This window comes from Fusarium oxysporum, chromosome 9 (genome assembly GCF_000149955.1).
Source record: "Fusarium oxysporum f. sp. lycopersici 4287 chromosome 9, whole genome shotgun sequence".
Lineage (NCBI taxonomy): Eukaryota > Fungi > Ascomycota > Sordariomycetes > Hypocreales > Nectriaceae > Fusarium > Fusarium oxysporum.
Genome location: NC_030994.1, coordinates 3,217,482 through 3,241,643, shown reverse-complemented (window position 1 = coordinate 3,241,643; position 24,162 = coordinate 3,217,482). Strand labels below are relative to the sequence as shown.

The 24,162-nt window shown below is 47.8% G+C and overlaps 10 protein-coding genes across 11 annotated transcripts; 6 read left to right on the top strand and 4 right to left on the bottom strand.

Moving 5' to 3' along the window:
• Nucleotides 1-1,608: 1,608 nt before the first annotated feature.
• Nucleotides 1,609-4,220, top strand: FOXG_13038 (uncharacterized protein; the record flags this gene model as incomplete). Its single annotated transcript, XM_018392985.1, has 4 exons — nt 1,609-2,090; nt 2,155-2,372; nt 2,456-2,885; nt 2,966-4,220. The coding sequence occupies 4 exons, from the start codon at nt 1,609-1,611 to the stop codon at nt 4,218-4,220; spliced, it is 2,385 nt and encodes a 794-aa protein (XP_018251613.1).
• Nucleotides 4,221-4,652: 432 nt separating this feature from the next.
• FOXG_13037 (uncharacterized protein) lies at nt 4,653-5,702 on the top strand (the record flags this gene model as incomplete). The annotated part of the gene is made up of 2 exons (XM_018392984.1): nt 4,653-5,593; nt 5,651-5,702. The coding sequence occupies exons 1-2, from the start codon at nt 4,680-4,682 to the stop codon at nt 5,700-5,702; spliced, it is 966 nt and encodes a 321-aa protein (XP_018251612.1). The 5' UTR covers nt 4,653-4,679.
• Nucleotides 5,703-6,129: 427 nt separating this feature from the next.
• FOXG_13036 (uncharacterized protein) lies at nt 6,130-7,997 on the top strand. 2 transcript variants are annotated; one of them, XM_018392982.1, is made up of 9 exons: nt 6,130-6,338; nt 6,392-6,432; nt 6,484-6,621; nt 6,674-6,740; nt 6,796-6,823; nt 6,873-6,885; nt 6,937-7,363; nt 7,421-7,505; nt 7,556-7,997. In XM_018392982.1, exons 1-9 carry the CDS (start codon nt 6,228-6,230, stop codon nt 7,702-7,704), a joined length of 1,059 nt encoding a protein of 352 aa, XP_018251610.1. In that variant the 5' UTR covers nt 6,130-6,227; the 3' UTR covers nt 7,705-7,997. The 2 variants fall into 2 exon arrangements, with proteins under 2 accessions (XP_018251610.1, XP_018251611.1); XM_018392983.1 differs by having other exon boundaries at nt 6,937-7,505.
• Nucleotides 7,998-8,692: 695 nt separating this feature from the next.
• Nucleotides 8,693-10,385, top strand: FOXG_13035 (uncharacterized protein). Its single transcript, XM_018392981.1, has one exon. It carries the CDS (start codon nt 8,755-8,757, stop codon nt 10,111-10,113), a length of 1,359 nt encoding a protein of 452 aa, XP_018251609.1. The 5' UTR covers nt 8,693-8,754; the 3' UTR covers nt 10,114-10,385.
• FOXG_13034 (uncharacterized protein) lies at nt 10,211-11,614 on the bottom strand. Its single transcript, XM_018392980.1, has one exon. The coding sequence runs from the start codon at nt 11,532-11,534 to the stop codon at nt 10,386-10,388; it is 1,149 nt and encodes a 382-aa protein (XP_018251608.1). The 5' UTR covers nt 11,535-11,614; the 3' UTR covers nt 10,211-10,385.
• A 662-nt stretch (nt 11,615-12,276) lies between these two features.
• Nucleotides 12,277-14,317, top strand: FOXG_13033 (uncharacterized protein). Its single transcript, XM_018392979.1, has one exon. The coding sequence runs from the start codon at nt 12,339-12,341 to the stop codon at nt 14,133-14,135; it is 1,797 nt and encodes a 598-aa protein (XP_018251607.1). The 5' UTR covers nt 12,277-12,338; the 3' UTR covers nt 14,136-14,317.
• Nucleotides 14,233-16,387, bottom strand: FOXG_13032 (choline dehydrogenase). The gene has a single exon (XM_018392978.1). The coding sequence runs from the start codon at nt 16,239-16,241 to the stop codon at nt 14,319-14,321; it is 1,923 nt and encodes a 640-aa protein (XP_018251606.1). The 5' UTR covers nt 16,242-16,387; the 3' UTR covers nt 14,233-14,318.
• Nucleotides 16,388-17,090: 703 nt separating this feature from the next.
• Nucleotides 17,091-19,606, bottom strand: FOXG_13031 (uncharacterized protein; the record flags this gene model as incomplete). Its single annotated transcript, XM_018392977.1, has 4 exons — nt 17,091-18,112; nt 18,390-18,499; nt 18,804-18,924; nt 19,303-19,606. 4 exons carry the CDS (start codon nt 19,604-19,606, stop codon nt 17,091-17,093), a joined length of 1,557 nt encoding a protein of 518 aa, XP_018251605.1.
• Nucleotides 19,607-20,875: 1,269 nt separating this feature from the next.
• Nucleotides 20,876-21,830, top strand: FOXG_13030 (uncharacterized protein). The gene has a single exon (XM_018392976.1). It carries the CDS (start codon nt 20,948-20,950, stop codon nt 21,764-21,766), a length of 819 nt encoding a protein of 272 aa, XP_018251604.1. The 5' UTR covers nt 20,876-20,947; the 3' UTR covers nt 21,767-21,830.
• On the bottom strand, nt 21,756-22,939 carry FOXG_13029 (uncharacterized protein). The gene is made up of 4 exons (XM_018392975.1): nt 22,875-22,939; nt 22,653-22,815; nt 22,196-22,597; nt 21,756-22,142 (listed from the first exon to the last, which is right to left on the bottom strand). The coding sequence occupies exons 2-4, from the start codon at nt 22,800-22,802 to the stop codon at nt 22,047-22,049; spliced, it is 648 nt and encodes a 215-aa protein (XP_018251603.1). The 5' UTR covers nt 22,803-22,815; nt 22,875-22,939; the 3' UTR covers nt 21,756-22,046.
• Between the last annotated feature and the right edge of the window lie 1,223 nt (nt 22,940-24,162).

The following is a 24,162-nucleotide window of genomic DNA, read 5'->3' as shown; positions in this document are numbered from 1 at the left end:
TATGCCAAGCTACTTCCAAGGCGCTCTAAGTGTATATGGGCTGTGTCAAGATTATCTGAATGCTTGCATCAGTCCCAAATTCCATTACATGTGGCTTGGCATCATCAGGGTGACGAAGGCCTTGCTGAAGAGGCAGATACAGAGTTCCCGACATCGATCGATCTTTCCTTATAGCTAATGCTTGTACAAGAAACCGCAGTATGGATTAAAAAGGGCTGTGCGAGGGTAAAGCCTAAAAGAAGGATGCGGGGAATTATCAGTAGTAGCTAACCTCGATGTAATTAAAATAGCTTACGCAGCAGGGTTAAACCTTTCACATCTTCCAACATCCGAACTGCTGCAGTATGAGTATATACGAGATCTATAAGTTGAACTTATTAACTGGCTAAGTTTTGGTTTAAGCTGTTGACTTTTGGGATCTCTAGAAAGCGGTGTCTATATTGCTATAGTAGACAACGAGTCCATGATTAAAGACAGCATTCTATCAGTCACCCGTTACTCCCCTACCATAGACCTTAGCGCCGAGATTGCGAATCAGCTCTCCAAAACCATATCTGAAACCATACATCTAGGTGTCATATCTTTGCCTCTGCAGTTGAATATTTATTAGTCAGGGATGTTAGAAATCCTATGATTTGAGCCAGATGCCAGAAAAGGTGAACTGTTTAGAGATAAGGTGGGGCTTGAGCCTCGGGCTTTTGGACTCATGTTCCCTAAAGTATTACCTAGTAAATGCTGTATCTATATGCTAACTGCAAACCAATCCCTAAGATATTCTTTCACTCGTGGGTTATGGCGAGGAATATTTCCTGTATCATAAGGAGGTGCAATTGTGCGCAAAGTCGGGGCTAGGCTGAGTTTACGACGTCGCTCTAAGGTCTTTCCGAACCTGATCCCGTATTAAAGCAAGTCATTGCCACAGGATACTACAAGTCCTTATGTTTACCGGGGCAGCACGTAATTCTGTTTCTTATTATTATTTAAGTCCATTTTTATCCCAACAGGGTTTTAAAAACACATAAAGCAAGCTCGTTTATGGCAAGTGAGTTGGTCAGTCATACTGGACAGCCGTGTATTTTATCTGGAAATTTCCCTGGAACAGGCAGGCATCTACGAAAATTTACTGGGTGAGTTCTCGGAGAAATCAACCAATTCAATAATTCCGACGGCTATTTTCTCGTATTTCATGACGAGATGGTAGCGCAAAATATAACCATCGGGCAAGATACAACAAGGATTAGTGTAGATCACATCCAAACTCACTCATCATGCACGCAGGCAAGCAACGGCACGGATAAATTGACCGAATATGCTTTATTTCCGATCCAAAAATGCCGCCGGCTAATTTCGAGTTTTGTCGTATTCCAGCTGCATTGGCGGTGCGAAGTAAAACTATTGGGCGACTTAGAACAAGGATTGTTGGAGATCATATCCTCTAGAGTCTCAAATTGAACCAGATTACTGCATATGAATACGTCTTGCAATGAAGGTTGACGTTTGCCCCCAATTTGTTTGGGGGCAAGGGTATCGCTGATTCTTATTTAACTGCCTCTTTTCTCCTCAATGCCAAATCAGACATAACCAGACAACTATAACTAACAATCTGCAATGTACTTTTTCTTTTTATATCTCTTTATTGCCCTTGCCACCTCAGTAGAGGCCCAGAAGGGTAACTACTCAGGCTCGCGGCACCTTTGGTATAATAGCCCCGGGAGCGATTTCAGATCATCTCTACCCATTGGCAACGGCAGACTGGGTGCACTGGTTCAAGGTTCCATCTCGGAGAAAATCATCATCAACGAAAATTCGGTATGGAGCGGTCCCTTTCAAGACCGTATCAATCCCGGCTCCTTAGAAGGATTTCCCAAGGCTCGCAAATTGTTGACTGAAAACAACTACACGGGAGCTGCGGGGTTCGCAGCAAGTGACATGTACGGAAAACCCCCACAGAACAGGTGGTACAGCGTGACAGGAAACCTGCTGTTGGATTTTGGGCATCAGGAGGAGCAAATCTCGAACTACGAGAGATGGCTTGACACTCTGAACGGCAACACTGGTGTCAGCTACGATGTCAATGGAGTCACATACACGTAAGTTCAATCGAGCTAAAGCATCAGGTTTTCGAGCAGATCATCAGGATTAACAATATTCTAGTCGTGAAATTGTAGCTAACTTTCCCCTTGGCGTCATTGCAGCGCGTTTCACGGCAAGCAAAAATGGTTCGCTCAACATCGGCGTGAGCCTTGACCGCAACAGAGGCGTCATTAGTAACCTCGCAGTTGAAGGGGCAAATAACATCACGATGGATATTGGAGGCTCAGGAGCGGACGCGATTCCTTTCACTGCAGGCCTTCGTGTCGTTTCAAATGATGGTACGTGCGGTAGAACTTTGATGAAACGTCAAATAACGAATATCGTTACTTCAAACATTAGCTGACCATGATTCGCATATCAGGGACCATAAAGGCAGACGGTTCTTCCTTGAATATCACGAAAGCCTCCACAGTTGATCTTTTCTTGGATGTAGAAACAAGCTTCCAGTGGAGTTCCGAGTCTGACTGGAAGGCTGGTCTTGTGAACAAGCTAGACAAGGCAGTCAAGCGTGGGTTCGAGTCTCTCAAAGCGGAAGCCATCTCAGACCATCAGAGCTTGATGGAACGCGTGGCCCTCGATCTCGGATCAAACAACAGCACCTCGAGTCAGCCAACTGATAAACGAGTCAGTGCATACGCGAATAACCCAAACGATGACCCTGAGTTTGTTACGCTGAGTTTCCAGTTTGGCCGTCACCTGCTTGTCTCTGCCTCTAGAGACACTGGCGGTCCTGGCTTAGGAGTCCCAGCAAACTTGCAGGGTATTTGGAACGACATGTATAATCCTCCCTGGTAAGCTTGTCCTACATCGCATCCAGCTCCGTCACGGATGTGTGAAATAGCCATCTGGTATTAGCTAACCAATGAAACAGGGGAAGTAAATTTACCGTCAACATCAACACAGAGATGAATTACTGGCTAGCTGAGACAACCGACCTCCCGGAAACCCTCAGGCCACTGTGGGACCTCATGTATCGCAGCCTTGATAGAGGATCAGAAGTTGCCGCCAAGATGTATGGCTGCCCAGGCTATGTGTCGCACCATAATCTTGACCTCTGGGGTGATTCGGCCCCTCACGACAGTGGTACGGCTTATACCATCTGGCCATCGAGCAACCTCTGGCTCTCTCAGCATATGATGGAGCACTATCGATTCACTGGTGACATGACGTTTTTGAGAGAAAAGGCTTGGCCATTATTCAAAGACATCGCGGCATTTTTTGACTGCTATCTCTTTGAGTTTAATGGTAAATGGACCTCTGGACCTTCCACTTCGCCCGAGAATGTTTTCATTATTCCTAAGGATGGGTCAAAGGCTGGTAGCAAAGAGTCTCTCGATATTTCCATCACTATGGATAACTCTCTGCTGCGCGAATTCTTGTCCAACGTCATCGAGGCTGCAGGCATCCTTGGCGTTGATCTTAGCACAGATAAGGTCCTTTCAAAGGTAGAGACCTACCGGGATGGTTTACGACCTACCGAAATCGGCGCTCGAGGTCAGATTCAAGAGTGGCGCCATGACTATACAGAAGCTGAACCGGGACACCGCCACTACTCACACCTCGTCGATCTCTTCCCTGCCAGAGCAATGTCCCCTCTTCTCAACAAGACTCTTGCGAATGCAGCCCAGAAGAGTATTGAACTTCGGCTCGCTGCGGGTGGTGCGTCCACTGGCTGGTCACGCGTGTGGACAGCAGCACTTTATGCTCGATTGCTCAACGGCGACAAGGCTTATGGCAACATTCAGACTCTACTTGGTCGCCATCCCGCCACCAACCTATTTCACAATATCGAACCTGGTCAGGCATTCCAGATTGACAGTAACTATGGTCTAGTAGCTGCTGTGGCGGAGACTCTAGTCCAAAGCCAAGCCGGCGTTGTGCATATCTTGCCTGCACTGGGCTCCCAGGTGAAGACTGGTTCTGTTTCTGGACTTGTGGCCCGTGGGGGCTTCCAAGTATCCATCGTTTGGCAGGATGGGCTCCTCGTGGAAGCGAAAGTCAAATCCAGACTAGGCAATTCTCTGAAAGTAAGGGTTGCGGGTGGTTCAAGCTTTGAGATCGATGGAAAGGGAGTAAATGAGGTTGAGACCACGTCAGGACAAACGTATACTATTACTCTCGCCTGATCTTCAGCAATACACAAGGTAGTCCTATCTACAGCTTAACCCAAGTTCTCACGATCGTGCTTGCGTATTGTCGAGCTCTTAACTGCCAGAGCCAAGGTAGGAACAACTCCACCAGTTTGATTTGATTCAAGCCAGGATTGCTTTGAAAGTGTTGAGCCTTGCAGGAAGAATGGTCAGAGAAGATTTGTGACTGGAGGTAAATCGTTTAAATGCGCACTAAACGCTTAGCTTCCGTGACTTGATTGGTTGGTAAAGTCCGCTGCCTCCCAAACCCGCTCGTCAATCAGTCCAAATCAGGAAAGTGATCATTAGCTCTTAATCATGCCCATATTTATTATCTCCACGCTTTGCTCTTTGCTATTTATATTCCGCTTCGGCGCTCTTTATTAATTCTCTTTTCTCTTTTTCCTCGGTAATCTGTCTTTTACCACTATCTCATCACGTCGCCAATTCGACAATATGTCCAATGAAACAAGCTTGGTCTTTGTTCCGGGCGCATGGCATAAGCCATCATGTTACGGCAAAGTAATGGAACAGTTACGAAACCAACATCATTTGAGATGCATTCCCGTCACGCTTCCAACAACAATGGATAACCCAATGGCAACATTCAAAGACGATGTTGGCGCCGTCCGTTCTGCTATCAGGCAGGAAACAGAAAACGGCCGTGACGTGATTGTCATTGCGCATTCCTATGGAGGAACGGTTGGGAACAGTGCCGTTAAAGGTTTCTCGAAGCCAACCTTTGTACGCGAGGAGTCATCCGTATCAAGCCAGAGTTCAATATCAACAGCTACGTCCAGCAAACGAATTCCAGAGACAGGACACGTTGTAGGTCTTGTTCTCATTGCTACCGGATTTTGCTTCACAGGACTCACCTTTATGGACCACTTTCTCAACATCACTCCACCATTCTTCCGCGTCAACAAAGAGACTGGGTTCGCAGATCTCGCAGTTCGTCCTCAGAAGTTCTTCTACCACGATCTACCGCCTGCCGAGGCAGATCACGCGACTTCTATGCTCACCACGCAAAGCCTTAGGGCATTGTTTGAAGGTAGTGAGTATTCGTACTCCGGATGGCTGGATGTACCTGTATGGTTCATCGGAACTGTCGAAGATCAGGGGCTGCCAATCGTCGTGCAAAGAGCTCAGATTGGGATGGCGAGGATGTTGGGTGGTCGCGTGGTTTATACCGAGCTGAAGACAAGCCATTCGCCATTCTTAAGCCAGCCAACGCAGGTTGTGCAGATCATGCTTCAGGCTTTTGAGTCATTCACGGGCACAAGAGCCGACGAAACGCCAAAGACACTCGAAGTGGCAAACAAGCCATTCATTCCTCTAGTGCGCCCTTGGCACCCGACAACATGGTTTCGGTACGGACTGCCGCTAGTCGTTGGTAGTTTTGTAGGTTGCACTATACTATTGTATAGAAAGGTCAAGAGCTTGTGGAGTTTTCAGTCCGGGGAGACAAAGGCGGACTAGAAACTCAGGCACAGTGTAAATCTGTGTGAAGAAAGAATCTCCAATCAGTGTTTAGATATTATAGTTCGTTGGTTCAGAGGATGCATCTTCAACTTCGTGTTCTGCTAGCCTTTTCAGACAATGCACAATGCATAGAGTTCAATCGAGAATTTACTGTTATTTTAGTAGCTACCTTAAATCTTGCTTTGGGAAGGCATAAAATATCGTTGCATCAAATACAGCTGTATCTGCATATCCATAGTGGCTGCGCGACTTGATTTGTGCATAGTATTGCAGTCTATTTTCAGTCCCTTCTTTAAATATGCATTTCACTTTCGGACGTCAATGAACCGTGCTTAGATCATGATATGATCTGATAAAATGGCCGTTACTCAGCCCACCATGATGCAACGTCAGCACAACTGGTCATTGGCGAGGCCAGGGTTCCCCTCTCCCTCTCAAGTCCGCTCAATTCAAACTGTCAAAATATCTCTCGCAATCACTTTGATCCTGTGTCACCAAAAGAAAGAAAAAAGGTAGTTCTCAATGTCGTCGCCAAAGACCAAATCACCGACTGGGCCGTCATCCCCGGCCTCTGGGCCCAAGTCGACACCATCTCCGCAAACTGAACTTATACCCGCTGCTGAAAACGATGACGTGAGGTTTTGTGAGATGTTCTCAACCACTTGCTATGCTAACGTGCTAGAAAGGATGTTCGAGACGACGCCGACTCAACACTTGAAACAGACGCGTGAGCTTTACTCTTACGGTAATATACAATCGATGTTAACAACACTTGTAGTGATAGCTCAACTGCCTCTGTTTCTTCAAGCATCCTTCATTACAGAAGCATTCAGAGCCGTACTTTTCATAGCGACAAGTTCGTGACTGAATATTCTTTTCCAAATGATGAACAACAATTAGAGTCTGTTGACATCAGGTGAGATCTATCGTCCCCAACCCTTCAAGCCACCTGCTCATTAAAGTCCAAGCCATCATTACTTGACGGTTCTGCTCGACGGTCAGTTGTATCTAGCTCCTATTGGAGACAACATCCAGGTATGTGAAGAAGTCGTATCGTGGTCAAGAAGTGTCGGCATTGATATGTGATTAGAAAGCGCTTGATGTTGGGACAGGAAGCGGTAAGTCTCCGTACATCTGACTCACACTCAAAGCTAACAAGCCGACTAGGAATCTGGGCTATGTATGCGAACTGTAGGTTCCATCAAGCGACGTGATGCTGACACGCTTGCAGAGACTTTGCAGATCAGTTCCCGCAAGCAGAAGTGACAGCAACTGATCTCTCACCAACACAGCCCAAATGGGTTCCCCCAAATGTGCGTTTCGAGATCGACGATGCCACCGAAACGTGGACTTGGAAAGACAATACCTTTGATTTCGTCCACATGCGTTATCTCTTTGGAGCCATCCAAGATTGGACTGCTTTATACCAACAGGCCTACCGTGTTTGTACGCCGGGAGGCTGGGTTGAGTCTGTTGAAGCCGACATTCATTTTCGCAGCGACGATGGCACAGCTGAAGAGGAAGAGGTCTATAAGTTGTGCAACAAGCTGTATGAGGAGGGTGGTAAAGCGATTGGTCGAACGTTCTTTGTGCATGACTTGCAACCGAAGGGAATGGAAGAGGCAGGGTTTGTGGACATCAAGACGGTGGACTACAAGGTGAGTTTGCAGTTGATCAGTGAGCTCTTACAAGGCTGATTCCGTCCGCGATTGCAGATTCCAATTGGGGATTGGCCCAAGGACCCAAGGCTGGCCGAGGTCGGCCGATTTGTCAAGCTGACATTGGAGAATGACATTGAAGGTATGCTGAGCCTATTATTTGTTTCTGTTCTATGCTCACAGCTTTCAAAGGGTATACTCTGCTGTTGTGGAACAATGTGCTGCAGTGGCCAAAGGATGAGTACCAAGTGTTCCTGATGGGTATACGAAAGGCTCTTCGCAACCGCAAGATTCATGGTTATTTTGTGGTGCGCTATGTGTACGGCCTCAAACCGGAATAATACTACGGTGTCATGGGATTACCAAGCAGGCGTTTATTGTCCTTCGAATAGATAGCCAGGCTCCAAGAATTCTCAAGACCACCAAGAGAGAAAATTGTTCAAGGCCAAGCACTCTGTTTAAGTATTACATCCATGAAGCTATTGTTTGCGATCCAAATCACGCTATCTTCTTGGGCAGTGCGACGTAGTTGGGTCCTCATAAAATATTCTGGACTGTATGCCAATCAACCATTGTTTCACATAGGTCTGGCATTTGAAACCACATTTGCACGGCACTCAGGTGACCTCGACGGAGCTGTTATGAGACATAAAGAGTCTCGAGAGCATCTCGTAAAACGTCATTTGTACGACACCTTTAAATGTTGTCGTAACGAACTCATAGAATTAATCAAGCGACGTTGCCAAGCTAATTCGTTAGTGCTAGTGTGCATTCCGCTGGTGAGATGAGTTGTAAAAGCTTGACTCTGAGGCTTTCAGAACGTCATGGAATCACATGGGAGAGCACGGTATTAAATTGCATTTCAAAATTGCAATTGCGGCTATTAGGTCCAATTTACTCTGGTTTTGTTGCCTGGGGACGTGCCCGTGAAGAGTCTCGTCATGTGAAGTGAATTGCATTAAGCTTGATGACATTTACGTTTTAACGAGATATCTACGAAGCACGGACAACAACATCATCTTCCCACTTCAACCTTCCAATTAGAGCCAATAACGCAGTTCTTTCGGTTTGCATCCAGTTACACCCCCCTATACATTTTATAGTTCTATCATTAACTATTGAGTATCTCGTCAATAGCTGTCCTCAATTGTTGGACTCCAGGTTAGGATAGGATGCAACCTCGGCCAAGTCTGCCCCACCTCTTTTGCTGGAGAACACTATCCTGAAGTAGTCAAGCCCATAGTGAAATCACGCAGTAATATCGGCTAAGCCCGAATTAGGCACCCGGTCATTTGAAACAATGAAGGGGGTAACGTCAAGCGAGCAATGCAACGCATTCCTCGCCCCTTTTGCCAAAACATGGACCTGTAAACAAACACAGCAGCAAACTTATGACTGCTTTTTACAGCAGCCAGAATAGTGATGCAATCGGTACCTTTGATGCAACCCTTTTGATCTTGAAGAGTCGTAAGACAATGGCAGGCAACAAGAGCAGCAGCAGCAGCAACGATAAACCTCTGTGGCGACCGCTGGCACATAAGCTGTCCAGCCTGATCCCGCTGCGACGCCTCAATAAAGCCAAATCCAAGCCCGATGTCAGGTCCGACCATGCTTCGCAATCCAACGCGTCGGACTTTCGACTTGATGTTCAGTTAAACGGCCTCGAGAGCCTTCGTCTCCCAAGTAGTTGGCTCCTCCAGCCCAAGGACGCCGACAAGCAGCAATCATCGCCTGCCGACGCGTCGCATCAGTCAGCGAGACTTAGTCATCCGTTTTCGCGGAAGCCAGTTAATCGCAATGAAGGCACTCGACCCTTGACATTTATCGACAGCAGCGATGCAGACCAGCACCAAGCTCGAGCATCGGCGCTGGAAGCCATCAACAATCCAGATGTGTCGGCAACGCCCAGTATCCTAGACCGTGGTCGACCAGTCGAGGCCAGACATTTAATTCACCAGCCGGTCAAGAACATCAAGAACCATCGCAAGTCATTACCTCTAGACCTGGAGACTATGTTCCAGGCCCCTAACGAAGATCACGATTCAAATGCACTGCGCACCGCTACTATTCGCTTGGTGCCAAATGAAAGTCTCATTGCCACTCCATCTACTCCATCGGTAAAAGAATCGCCAAGATGGACTGCAGAGCGTGAGGCACGATTAGCAATGCCCCCACCACCAAGGCCACTCAGCACCAGCCCAATTGACTCGCCATCTACTGCTACGCCTTCTAAAGGAATCCAAATCCCACGGAACCCTCAATTGGCCTTGAAGAGACCCACCAGCCTTGGACCTCCTGCACAAAAGGCTGCCGAGTCACCCTCATCAGAAACTCCCCTCGCTAGGGTCAATTCAAAGCGACCAGGCGCACTGAGTGACCGCCTAGCCTGGATGCGAAAGCTAGAAGAGAAGGAAAATACCAAACCAAACAACGACCTGACCGCGCTTCAGAAACGAGCTGGCTCCGTTTCAGACAAGCTCGCCATGTTTGAGAAGAAGAACCTCTCCGTCACATCCGCCTCCTCCAAGCGCCTCCAACTACCAGCGAGGAACACAAGCAGCCAGTATTCAGCGTCAGTGCGCGAGTCCATCTTTTCAGCGGATGGCAGTGCCTACGCCCCCTCGCCTCGCACGTCGATGGACACTGCGCGGACTTCCTCCGTTATGAGCTATTATGACGATTCGTTCCGAGAGAAACTCGAGTCAATTGTTGGTCAAGAGCCTGAGGCGAATAAGCAAGCAGAGGAGTGAATTGGTTCCTCACTCAGTGCTCTTGTCTTGCTTTGATGAGATGATTACAGATCGAGAATGAAGATGATTTAGAATGTATTTATTGATATTACTAGAGCAGGTTTCTTTCATACGATGGCGTTGATGACTTATCTTAGATATGATTGGGGAATTATTTTAGATTCTCTTTAATATACTGCACGCAATGTGTCACTTACATTGAGTTGTCTTCTCTCCTATGTTTAGTTATACAAGCTGTATACATACATGCTGAAGGGACAATAAATGCTGCCTCAAACCAGTTGATGGAGAACATCCTTTCCGTCTAACCATCTCTCGACGTTTTCTGCCTGTTCAGCGTACCAGCTATTCATGATGCCCTCCTCCACGTACCCCATATGCGGCGTTACCAGAACCCGACTCTTCTTACCGTTTCCCCAGTCCTGAGACCGCCATGGACTATCTGCAGGTAGAGGCTCAGATTCAAAGACGTCGAGTGCAACGCCGCGAATGGAACACTCATTGGCTACCTCCAGCAGTGCCGCCTCATCAATGAGCGCGGCGCGGGATGTATTAATTAGCAACGCCGACTGCTTCATCGCTGCAAGTTCCTTGGCGCCAATAAGACCACGGGATCGGTCACTCAAAACGTAGTGCAGAGTGACTACATCAGCAGTTGCAAACAGCTCTTCCTTACTAACTGCTTGAAAGGTCTTGTCGCCATCCTCATCCTCAATGGGCAGGCCAAGCTTGACAGCCATCTCATCAGCCCTAGCTTGGTCTAAGCTGCTGCTCCAGCACTTGATCTTCATGCCAAAGGCCAAAGACCCAATTCTTGCCACCGCTGCTCCCAACCTTCCCAGACCAACGACCCCCAAAGTCTTTCCCGACAGACCAATAGCCATGTCTGACTGCCATCCACCGGCTTTGATGGAAGCATCGTCTGCAGCGATGTTTCTAGCCAGAGCAAGGATCATGGCCCATGTGTGGTGCGTTGCAGGATGACTTCCTCCTTTGCGAATGTCCTGCTTATGCTGTGTTCCGTCACTCCGGCCGCGACCTAGCGCTGAAGCAACTGTGATCCCCAGCTTCTTGGCTGTCTCTAGATCAAAGGTCTCAAACTGAGTACCGGTACATAGTAGCAGCTTCAAGTTGGGTAGTTGGTGCAGCAGCTCCCCAGAGAACGGGGTTCGCTCACGCATGGTGGAGATGATGTCGTACGGGTAGAGCTTCTCAATCAAGTTGCTCCGCTCTTCAGCAGTTCGCTGAGGAAGGTAGGTATCAGACAATTCTACTTGTAATTTCGGAGGCTGCAAGTGCCCAAAATGTTTTGCTGAGATCCGAAGGTAGTCGTCCAAGACTAACAGGGAGGGTATTGATGATTCTCCGTGGAGTGGAACCCCACGAGCAGTACGGCCCAGTGAACGCATAGTAGGAAGCATCTCAATTCAATGTTCTTTTGAAGTCTGAGAGTTTCTGTTAAAGTTTCAAAAAAAGTTTTATCGATTTCATCGACCTGGAGTTAAATATGAATGATTATAAATGATCTGCAGAAACCGCCCATGTTGATCAAAAGCCGACCGAGCTCGGCTCGGCCGAGTCAGGTCCGAAAGTCATCAAACTCGCTCAACGCTACCGGGTAAATACAAAATGAAGATATTTCCATCATGACTGTTTTCTTGACCACCAGCTGATACGATGATAAATAGCAGATGCAACAAAGGAATATTTAACAGATGTGGCCTATTATATCATTCCATATCAAGTATAAACCCTTTCATAATGTCGATGCTACAGTGAATGTCAAGAAGTGATGAAACTCAAAGACGAGTGGAGCAAACATCTTCACTAGTTGTGAAGCTATACCCTGTTGTGACCTACCATCGTGAAAGTTCGTCACTACCATAAAGTCATACACAATGGGGAAGTCCATTATAAAAACAAATTGGATTATTTCGGGCACTTGTCCGAGCCATCCCCCAATCTCCAGCTTCATTTACTAAGGTTAAGCTTAATCGTGCTAGTAAAAAGCACCCCGCTGGATCTAACCTGTAAAAAGAAGGTATCTGAAAGCCTCCCCCACGGGGAAGTGGGCTTCGGCAGCTCTTCATGAACCCGATTGCTGCTGTAATCGGTATATCAGACACCGAACCTCGGGCTTGGCACTCTTTGTTTGTCTATTTAAGCTTGTACCATGCGCGAACTCTCATACTAACTCCACGAGTTCCTCGCGTTGTCGCGTCCCAATGCATCTTCCCTGTATGTCGAGTGCCCTCAGGGCCGCAGGCGTGGCGTTACTTGCCATCACTGCCACTGCCTCTTCTACTCCAGCCAAGGATTGGACCAGTCTGAAGCTTCTCACAAAGTCAGCCGATTCTCAGGTCCAGACCGTTATCGACGGTAAAAATGCCTCATTGACTGGCTCACCAAGGTCATTGACACGTGAGGTCCGTCGTCTTGTTACACCATTTGTGTGGCCAAACTCGACCTACTACCACGATGAATCTCTGTTGCCGCATATCGAGGAAATGCTCTCTGTTCTGGTAGAGGTTCAGCATGATGACGGGACTTACACTGTCGGCAATCGACACTCCCCGCCTGATACCGGCTTCTTGATCGAAGACTTTGGTATTATGGTACGCATCCTCGAGCGAGACGATCATGAGGCTTCGCAACCTTTTGCCAAAGTCATGCGTGGTATTCTCAAGAAGGCAGCGCCTGGTCTTGCAAAGGGCGGAATTCATACCCCCAATCATAGATGGAAAATTTGCAGCGCCTTGGCACGCATCTCCAACATCATTGAAGATCCCAGCTTGATTAAGAGGATCGATGAGTGGCTTGCAGAGGGCATTGATATCGACGCTGATGGCATTTACTCGGAACGTAGCCCTAACTACTACTCGGCCGTGTCGAACCCTTCTCTATTGACGGTAGCTCACGAGCTCAATTACACAGAATTGGTCAGCTTTGTCCGCAAAAACCTCGAGCTCTCCATTGAGCATGCCGAGCCAAACGGCGAGATGGAAACAATCCAGAGCCGCCGACAGGACCAGTCTCAGCCTCCAGGGGACAACATGGGGAACTTTTACCCACAATTTCGCGAGCTTGCTCTGTTGGACAACAACGGCCGATTCGCTGCAATGGCTCGTCTCATTGAGAAGCGAGTTGGGACGCAATTGGGCGATTTTCTAGGCAACATCATAGAACGCCCCGAATTGGCAGCAGAATTGCCCAAACAAAAGCAACCATTTTCTGACTTCAAGAAGCACTACAAGTCGGCAGGTCTTGTACGAGCCAGACGTGGAAAGCTCACAGTGTCGGCATTTGGCGGGTCGGACTGGTATACCATGGACGGAAAGAAGGCCGAGTTCTACAACCGAATGGGCTCGGGCCTTTCGACGAATCCGACCATGTTCCGAGCCTGGAACGGAAAGGCGGTTCTTGAAGCTGTACGGCTTAGTGCTAGCTTTTTCAGCATGGGTCACTTCCGATCGAATGGCGTTGAGCTATCCAAGGATGGTGTTATTAAGCTGGGGAGCGAGATCGAAGTTCCATACTACCTACCTATTCCAGCTGATAAACGCGACGACAACGGGACATATGCGCTGTCTAAGTCGGTCGATGGTCGCTTTTACGCCATGCTTGACTTTACGAACCGCCCAACCAGTGTTCGTCGTCTCAAAACCGATGTTGAGATCAAGCCGACAAAGAAGGGATATGATCTCGATTTTGAGGTTACAGGAGAGGATAATGTCGAATTGACCTTTGAACTGACGTTCAGAGAGGGTGGAAAGTTCAAGGGAGTGAAGGAGATTCTTGATAGCGACAACACAACCATATACCACCTCATCGAAGGAAAGGGAGAGTACAGCGTGGGCGACGACAAGATCACCTTCGGGCCAGGAAATGGAAAAGGACCAATCGCAGCCGATGCTGGTGAGCAGTATAGCTGGCATGGCGGTAATCTGACTTTGCAAGGCAATCATGTGTACATCACAGGCACGACGCCGCTGAAGTATACTTTGAACCTCGGCTTTGCTTAGATGGACCAAGCAAGGGACTGTTCTTGAATGCTCAGAGGGAATGGTCTGATCGGCTATAGATAAGCATTACGTGTTGATCAATCAATTAGAAAGCAATTATATCTCAGACATTACTTGGTATTAGTCTTCGTCTAAGATCAGCTCAACATTAATATACATTATGACCACTTTTCTCATCAACATCTATTCCTCAAGCTCAGCCAGCATGATGTCGGCAGCCTTCTCAGCAACCATGTAGGTCGACACAGCTGTAAAGGTACCGGGGATGCGAGGATAAACCGAAGCATCAACAACACGAAGACCAGCGACACCTCGAACTCGGAACTTGGAGTCGAGAACCGCCATCTTGTCATCATCAGCACCAATGGGGCAAGTAGAGGAAGCGTGGTGACCCCAAGCAACATCCTTGACATATGTCTCAATGTCCTTCTGAGAAGTAACATCAGCACCAGGGAGAACCTCAGTGACATTGACAGCCTGGCTGGCCAGTGCGCTTCGGGTAAGCTCGACGGCCTCGTACAAGGCCTGGAGATCAGCAGAGTAGTCACCGTTTCCGGTGTCAAAGTAGTTGAAGGTGATGGCAGGCATGTCGAGAGGATCGGCAGACTGGAGGAGGACCTCGCCGGCGTTGTTGCGAGGGTGAGCCTTGAGGATGGCCCATGAGAACCAGTTGTGCTCGATGGTGGCGTTGACAGCGTACTGGGGGAAGTATCCTCTGAAGTTGACGGGACCACCGAAGGCGAAGATGTCAAAGTTGTCCTTCTCAGCAGTGGAGCTCTTGTAGAACATGGAGGCAGCAAGGCCGGAAGAGGAGTAGATGCCGTGATCACCATCAACGGGAGCTCTCCAGCGGTCGACACAGGGGTCCTCATCAGTGAAGAGGCCGAAGGTGCAGCCATCGAAGGATGTGAAGTTGTTCTCGAGAGTTCCCTGGACAGAGATCTCGTAGTGGTCCTGCAGGTTGGTACCGACACCAGGAAGATCAGAAATAACGGGGATATCGAACTTCTTCAGCTCATCAGCAGGTCCGATACCGCTAAGCTTGAGGATCTGGGGAGTGTTGTAAACACCGCCAGCAACGACAACCTCGCGAGAAGCAGTGGCATTGCCGGGAGTACCAGCAGCACCGGTAGCAAGGGGGCTGGCCTTGTAGAGATGCTTGCCGTCGAGGAACTCAACGCCATTGGCACGAGGAGGCTTGGAGTCATCGAATGTGACCTTGGTGACGTAGCAGTTGGTTCGGACATCAAGAGGATACTTCTTGGTACCGTTGGGGTGCTTGGCATCGCGGACAGAGAGGATGAGCTCACGGGGTCCGATACGGCTAGCGTCCTTGGTAGACAGAGGGATCTGGTAGAAGCCAGGCTCCTGATCACGAGCCAGAGTGTCGGCGTTGGCATCGTCGGCAATCAGACCATCCATGGTGATGTTCTTTCCAGTCATCTCGGACAGAGCAACGGCGCCTCCGCTGAGGATGCTCAGAAGCTGCTCGTCGTTGAGAGGAATGCTGAGGGGAGCAGTCTCAGTGCTGAGCCAGCCATCGTAGCCGTGGCCAGCCTCGCCAGCAGGGCGGTAGTTGTTGTCCTCAGCCTTGACAAAGTACTTTCGCATGTTATCCGCTGACCACGAATCATCACCGGTGAGAGAGGCAATATACTCAAAGTCAGACTGGTGAGGGTAAACAGCGATCAAAGCATTGTGAGCCGTGCAGCCACCCAGAGCTTGAGTGCGGGGGTACAGAGTACCCTTGATCTCAGCGCCCTCAGGAGGGTTAAGACCAGTGTACTCCCCGTCGGGCGTATCGTAAGTGGTCTTGTAGTCACGGGCTTGTCGCTCATCGTCAGCGTAGTGACGAACAAAGAAGTTCCACGAGATCTCGGGATCCTCAGAAGCATTGGCAGAGTAGGCAGGGACGGTGTAGTTGAGCGAGGCGTAGTCGTCACCAGCTTCGATGAGAAGGGTCTTGTGACCAGCCAATGCGAGGCGAGCAGCCAGAGGTCCTCCTCCAGCACCTGACCCAACGACGATGTACTCGTAGCCTGTGAGGGCAACGGCGCACACGGAAGCTGGGGCGGCCAGAAGGCCGGCAAAGAAGGCGTGTCTCATGATGTATTAAGTGAGATCCAATCAAAAGAGTGTAATAAATGAATGACGTCCCTGTGGCCGTGGTAGGTCAACAAGGGAGAATGAAGGAATGACTGCAATGAATGGATGGTGAGGTACAGTATAAGTCGGCTGCAACTTGCTATTTATGTATCCATTCATAGAATCTCAGGGCCCCAACTCAAACCAGGGGAGGTCTCGTTGAATCAGTTCAATGTAACGACCTCGGCATTCAGTCCAGAACTAGTCAGGGGTCAACTGCATATGCCTGACCACTCCGAGCACCAAATCCCCCATTATACAGAACCAATAGTTACCAGACCCAACATCGAGTGCAGAATCTACAGGCTTGGCTCACACATCGCATTGCAGGCTGTGCAATACCACCCCGACGAACAGACAGATCAGTTACCACGAACGGCATAGTATCGGCTCACACTAGCTGCGTTTCCGCCCATCCCCGAACTTGTAGCTTGGCCCGGGTTCCACTCCCGCGGGTTTAAGACATAACTGGGGCATTGAGCCGCACATCGTTACATGCACCAACCAGAACCATCGAATCCCCCGCTGCAGGGGCTGGTGCTTGTCGCATCGAAGATCAGCGGCTAGGTTCAATTCCGCAGCTCGCCGTTTTCTCCTGACCATAATCTTGGAGCGGGAGTTATGCGGTGCAGGATATAGGCAACTGGTCCGTTCGCGGGGCTTAAGCAAGACCGTTATATGCAGGGGATATAAATGAAATGCGGTCATAATTCCAGTGAATCCAAATATAGCCACCTACATCCGATTCTAATGCCGGGCCCAAGACATAGGAGTTGTAGTTCTAGAAAGATCTTGTGGCTTGGCTGTAACCTATTCCTCCCTCAGCTTCTTATTCTTCCCAGAAAAGCTCTCCTCAACAATTCTGTTCTGGCGAATAATCTCATCCCTCGCCCCCTCCCACGTCTTTCTCTTGCCCGTCTCGAAATACCGAAACATGTGAGCCGTCTCTACACCGTGATTCATGAGGTTATACATCTCCCTGTCCTTCCACCAGAACTTCCACCCTGCCCATCCCCATCCCAAATTCTCCATACCCGTTCCGGCTTGTTCGTGCATCCAGGGCTGGAACTCATACTGTTTGACCATGCTCACGTCTAGATGCGGCTCGCGGACCCAGTTTGCTGCGACCCATCTTTGATGCCCGTCAACCCATTTCTCCATCTCTCCATAAAGCGGCAATTTGCTCACGCCTCGCCAAATGTTTGAGATGGCCATGTTCATGACATCGCTGAATGAGAAACCGTTGTTTTTGCCATATGCTGAGTAGCAAAGCACCGCGCAGCTGTCTGCGTATTTTGGGGGAAAGACATTCATGTATAGGCGTTGAATGGCGGGTCCCTGATAGCTAGGTGACTTTGGCATACTCTTCTCAATGAAAGGAGCGACCGAAAAGTCGGCACGGTAGCCTGTAGTAAGGATAACGCTGTCCACGTCATCCACTACAGTCCCGTCATCAAACTCGATTGATCGTCCGCCCAAGAAGCGTTTGATCCCGTGCAAACTCGTCAAGCTGCCGTCTTGCAGATGAGGAACAATATCTTGGATGAGACCCGGTAATCGCAACGTCGGGTTACGGAATGACTGAATCCGCCATTCCGGGTCAAGTTTCACGTCTGAGAATTGAGACGAGAGAAGTCTGGCTCCCCAGCCTGCTAAGTACCTGTAGAAATTAGGTACGTTTCTTGCCATCCATTGTGTAATCTGGCGGCGTCTCCACGAGATCAATAGGTCTGTCGGCCGTCCTTTACGCATGCGTTTTACCATCATTTGGCCACTTCTATGGGAGACGTAGACCTTTTTCGCTGTGCTGATGACTTGTGGCGTGATCTCGCCTGTTGTTGTGGATAAGCCGAGAATTACCACTCTTTTGCCCCGGAACGCTTCTGGGCTAGAATTTATTGGTGAGTATGTTCCAGGGAATCGCGCATCAGAGTGTCACGAACCTTCGGTACTGCTGCGAGTGTATAATCTCTCCCTCAAACTTATCCTGCCCTGGAAACGTCGGCATCACTCTCTGAGTCTGATAGCCATGACAGAAAACAACCTTGTCAAATGGGCGAGATTCTGTTTCTCCCGTCCCGACTTTCTCAACCTGTACTACCCACCCACTATCGTCGCTGTTGCGGTTGACAACTTGAACACTGCTATTGAACGAGATGTGCTCTGTGAGCTTGAAGTGCTCAGCGTAACTCTGCATAAACTCTTGAAAGTTCGCTGCACTGAGATAGACAGGATACTCTAGTTGCAGTAAGCGACATCACGTCAGCAGAGCCAGGCCCAACGTACTGTCTGGTATTGGAAAATCGGTAAATCCACAAGTATACTTGCTAATATTCGCACTCGTGGATGCTAAAGCAGTAGTCCACCCATTATTTGCATCGTATGCCCATAAACCTCCGACGGAACTACGTCTCTCGAACAACGTTGCGCTGAAGCCATCTTGGAGAAGCTGCTTGAGCATGGAAATGCCCGTTGGACCTTGACATGTTAGAGATCATTATGAGATGTCGCGCGATTACTCACCGGCGCCTATGATGGCAACACTGACGTGCTTCATTTCCTTTTCGTCTGGCTTCCTTTACGCCTGACTTGTAGTAGAGATGAAAGTGTCGCAAAAGTGAGGGCGCAGTGGTATTTATGAGGTCTTATCAAAGGATCAGACATTCAATTAGCCGATTGGCATGTTCGGAATGTGGCGCTGTTCATTGGCTGTCCGCTGCACGAGACTAAATTCTTACATGTCATCATTCATCTTCCTGGGATCAGCATTTCTGACAAGCTTTATACTGCGACGTTAGTATGATCCGGATCTCGCGGAAGTTATAAACTTTGAAAAACTACCGGTATTGGGCTTGCGGATGTTTAATATAATGCAAGTACATCTTTAGCTATAAAGACGGCCCGTCATTTCTTTATAAATTCACGGGCCAACTATCCTGAGATATGTATACATTGCTCATGCCCAGGCGACATTCTCATTGCTACAGTACGGAACAGGTTCGTGAGTCCACCTTGGACTTACACTCGTTCTCGTACTGAATAATAGGCGACAAAATTTTGCCCCAAGCCGTCTCAAACTCAACCATGTATCCTCTGTGCAAAATGTCCGGGTGCTCGGCCCAGGAGTCACTCAGGATATAGAGAAGCTCTCCAACATGCAAATCCGGAGTCATGGGTGCAAACTTGTACGTACCCTGGATCTTTTTGACAGTTCCGGGTGGGCAAAGGCCGACCTCTTGCTCGAGCTGCACCGCATCAACAGCAGTGAGTGTAACCATCGCATAATAGGATCTACCACTTTTGGCTCGGCGGCGAAGAGCCAGCATCGTGTCAATGATCCTAACAACGCCTGCGAGCTAGGCATCTTAGTGCATGTTCTCTCGTAGCCAGCCCTAGCAAGATCCAGAGCACAATTACTCAAAGAACTTTGAAACCTCTGCAAACAATCCTTACACCATATTAAGGGAGATTAAAGTCACTTGAGATAGTCACTAACATATATTAATAGCCGGATATATACACCACATCTCGAATATATTTACCTAAGCATCTCTATAATAATAAAGCTCTATTACAGTAGCTTGAATAGATATATACCATAATACATAGAAACTTTTATTAAACCCGGTGTACTAAATCTTAATAGAAAACACTTAAAATCCTAAGCTTGAGGGAAGATTTGGCCTGCTTATTAAGGGCACACACATAGAGAATAAAGTTCATCCTTAGGTCAAAGGAGAATGTTAATAAGTAGCCGGATCTCAGCTTGGATAAGGATTACTTTGCGAGGCAGTGCAAAGCTAAATCATTAGCGATTTGCTCAGAGCTTCATATCCCTGCTAAGGTCTACTTATTGGCATATGTTGGCGCAGTTGCATATAACTCTGGGACAAAATTATATTTACACTCTTAGCACCTTAGTAAAGTAGGCATCATTATTTAAGTTTAACTTAATTGGCGAGTTAATACTAGTCTGAGAGATTCTCCTTCTACCTGCCCTTCAAGAAGAATAAAAAAGGCGACAGGGTTACCCTAGCTGCAGAGATAACAAACCCAAAACGGCTAAGATATTCAAGTAAAACTGCGAATCAAGGCTCGTCTCATAACCAAACCCCAGCAGCCAGACTTTGCCTTATAAATTAGTAGATTCCCTCTAGAAGGATATTTTCTTCATTAAGATATTGCCGGGATTTAGTTACTATATACTACTCCGTACTATAAAATAGCTTGCAATAGACCTAAAACTGCTAACGCAAAGTGTAAGGTAATTATAAAAACTACTAAGATTTAAATAAAACATATTATTAATATAAAGGATATTACTTATTTTAATACTAGTATGAAATACAAGACTGCTCTTTGTACTTGTTATTAATTGCCGCTGTATTAGTAGCAAATTTCGCTAAAGTAAAACTATTAGCTATAGCTCCAGTGGCTGGTTTAGCAAGGCTCTATTAAGTCTAGACTGCCAATAGTTTTGCACCGAACAGTACTAGAGCTGAAGTGAATGAACAGCGTCCACCAATCACGTAGAAGTTTTAGCAACAATAAGAAGAAGCAAAGGCCCTTTTCGTAAAATATCAGCATCTCGTCCATCTTTGCTCACTTGTCGCTCGTTACTTGTCCTTCAATTACACTCGTTTTCTGATTCATTTCGCTCTCTTACAATGGCCTCTAAGACGCTTGTGGCCGCCTTTGTGGCGGCCTGCTTCATGTCTAGCTCCAATGCTAGCCCTTGCAAAGTCAGCTCCAGGTCTAGGGATGTTTCGACCTCTACCGAGGCGCTCACTTCTACCTTGAAGGCTTCGATGACTACCCAGACCGCATTCTCTTCTACTGTTCTTTCGTCCACCGAGGACGAGACCATCACTGTAACTCAATCTGAGAGCAGCACTGAGACGTCTGCTGCCTCCGATGATGTCACCACTACCGCCATCCTCTCAACAACCGAGATCTTGTCAACGACTGATCCTGCCACCACCCTTTCAACAACCCAGGTCTCATCAACAGTTGAAGTGTCGGGGTCCACCACTACCACCACCGAAGCTACTGCTGCTACACAGTATATCCTCAACGGCGAATTTGACGACGAGATTACGGCACCCTGGCAACTCGTGAACGATGGAACACTAGCTCTCGATGCCACTATCAAGCACGATGGCAGAAGCTCTGGGCATCTGACCTCTGAAACCAACTACATTTGGCAACCGTTCAATTCACTCCAACCCGGCGTCACGTATTCGGTGTCCGCTTGGGTGCGCACAGGCTCCGGATGCGATCAAGCTTCTATCTGGTGTGGCTATAATGGTGGTACCGCCCAACAAATGGACTTTTCTATTTCCTCTGCAAACACATGGCAACAGATCTCAAACTTTTGCAACTATAATCAAGCTCAAGTTGCTGCCGGAGGCTTGAGTCTCTACATTGGCATTGATTGTATGACTACTGAAGATACCTGGTTTGACTCAGTTACGGTTAGTGCGTAAGGCTTGAGAAGCATGGTTTATAGCTACCTTTTTTAGAATACAATACACTGGCATTTTTCCATAGCAAGGCTTCATTCAATATTAATGAGTAAACGATGCAAAGAAGAGTCAGCTGGTCGTTTTGTAGCTTTTACTTCTGGGTTTTACGGGCACTGGAATTTGACTCTTCCGCTGGCAATAGTCAGGAGCCGAACCAGCCCACCGAATAGCTCTCTGCCTTGAATCTTGATGGGTTTTCTCCGACATTTCATGTAGCTGAGAGATCGCCAGAACTCAGTCATCATAGCCTAATTACATTACTTTTTGACAGAGCAGACTGCGATAGGACCAAGATTAAAGACGCAAATCCGAGGACAATCGTAAAGGTCACCGCCATCTAAAAGCCCTGGTGTTAGTAAAGTACACAGTGACATGGAGAACATCACTTGCCTTGGAGTTGCCATCCCACCAGCCATCCTCTCTAGGCTTCGAGGGCCCAAACTCGGTGCCAGCCCATATCAGAGTTGTCAAACCGATTACCATACAAAATATGGCCAAGACTAAAAACGCAAGGCTGAATTCCCATGCGTATACCTGTAGCCAGCTGGGTCGAGACTTATTATCGGATTGCCGTTTTCGAACAAGGCTGTTTCGGATCAAGCTGAGGCCGTCGGGATGAGCAGACAGGCGGTGCAGTCTCATGCTCTGAACGCCTGCAATTACTACTGAGAAGAGGGCAAACACGAGGCCGCTGAACCACATCGTTCGCACTGACCAGGGCTTGTTGCGGCCGTTGGGGAGGACATCTGGCCAGGAACCTGTTGTGCTGAGACAACTTGCGAGAAGAGCGCCCTGTTTAGAATTTCGGTGAGTGGGTACTAGAAGAAGGGATTTAGAAGTCACGTACAAGTGTTCCAACAAAATTCAGTTCCTGCAGCTTATGGTCACGCCAGTTCTTTGTCATTTCGTCTTTCTGAGTCTGGTCAGTTTCATTCAACATCTGAATGATAGTGTCGGCCGAAGTCGAGGTCTCTCCTAAGAAGCTAAAGTGAGGCATGGTGACGAATGTTCTAGCTCATGTCAGCCTTATTGTACCGGAGTCTCATTGTCGGCTACGAATGAATTTTACCTTAGCTTTTTAGTATCTGTAGCCTGCTAAGAGATTATAAACAGTTATTGATTATAAGATGATTGTGAAGAAGAGAAGGGAGAAAAACGCGGGGAAGCGAGTTCACTTACCCCATCATTTAAGGTCGGAGAAATATCCCGCTGTCCCATAAGGCTAGCCAGGGTAGGTGAATATGTCGTCATAAGTCTGTAATCTGAATTTTATGTTAAAGTGATGGAACGGAAAGATGTCGCTGTTTCAATTAATTACAAGCTGTACAGACAATAACAAATGGTCAATTGAGAGGCAACATGAATCAAGCTTTCTTCATTCATGGTTAATAAAAAAGAGAAGCGTTGGACAATTTCCATTATAAAATAGACCTCAAACGTATCTATTCACAGGCAACTTAAAGGTGCTATCGTGTGTAGTTATGTGCTATATATTCCAAGCTATTTTCTGGTTAAACGGAATATCTCGTTTGGAAGTCCACCCGAAGTCGTAGCTACAACACTATCGTCCCTTTTCTCCAAGATACCAAATACCAATTTCGCTTTGAGAAGTCCCGTCACTATCTGAGCCCCTGTTTGGGACGAGTCTTTAATCAAACCATCGAGGGTTCTGTTCCGTGTCGTTGCTAGGATCGTACTAAAGCTTATATTGTGGCTTGTGCGGTTATGATACAAAGCTTGGAATCCAATCACAATCCCAAAGCCCGCTGCTAGGATTGCCAGGCCGTTAGGGCTCCATAGATTCTGTTTCCAATACTCCCAGACGTTTACTGACAATTCTTGGGCAACAGTCCTGTTTGTACTATTGGCAGATCTCGAGGTTTACTAGTTAGAGGTGGAAACGGATAAAAGCCGACTGTTCTTACCGGAATCTGGGATCGCTGAAGAGACTAAGTGTTTGATTTCTTGACAATTCTTCAATTAACTGCCCCACCGACATATTACGAGTAAGCATCCGATTTGCCTCTGGAAAAGGCTGAAGCTGCACGTTGATGTTAACATCCTTCGAACTCCCGCTAGTGTTAACTATTATATCCATAGCTGCGATGAGCGCGGTTTGTATAATAAAAGTGCCAACGGTGAATACCTGAGCCACCGGATCCCCGGTCTCAGTCAGATTCGTCTTCTGTCGACCAATAGCCCCACCTAGAAGGTTGGCTAAAGCTTGGGCTATCATTCCATAGGCCATCCTATCATTGCGATCGGTGCCAACAAAGGATGCCTGGGTGGGCATGTGATATACTGTAAGTTTGGCTGGCTTTCTCCAAGTGAGGTTATAAGGTTGTATAATACTCTGT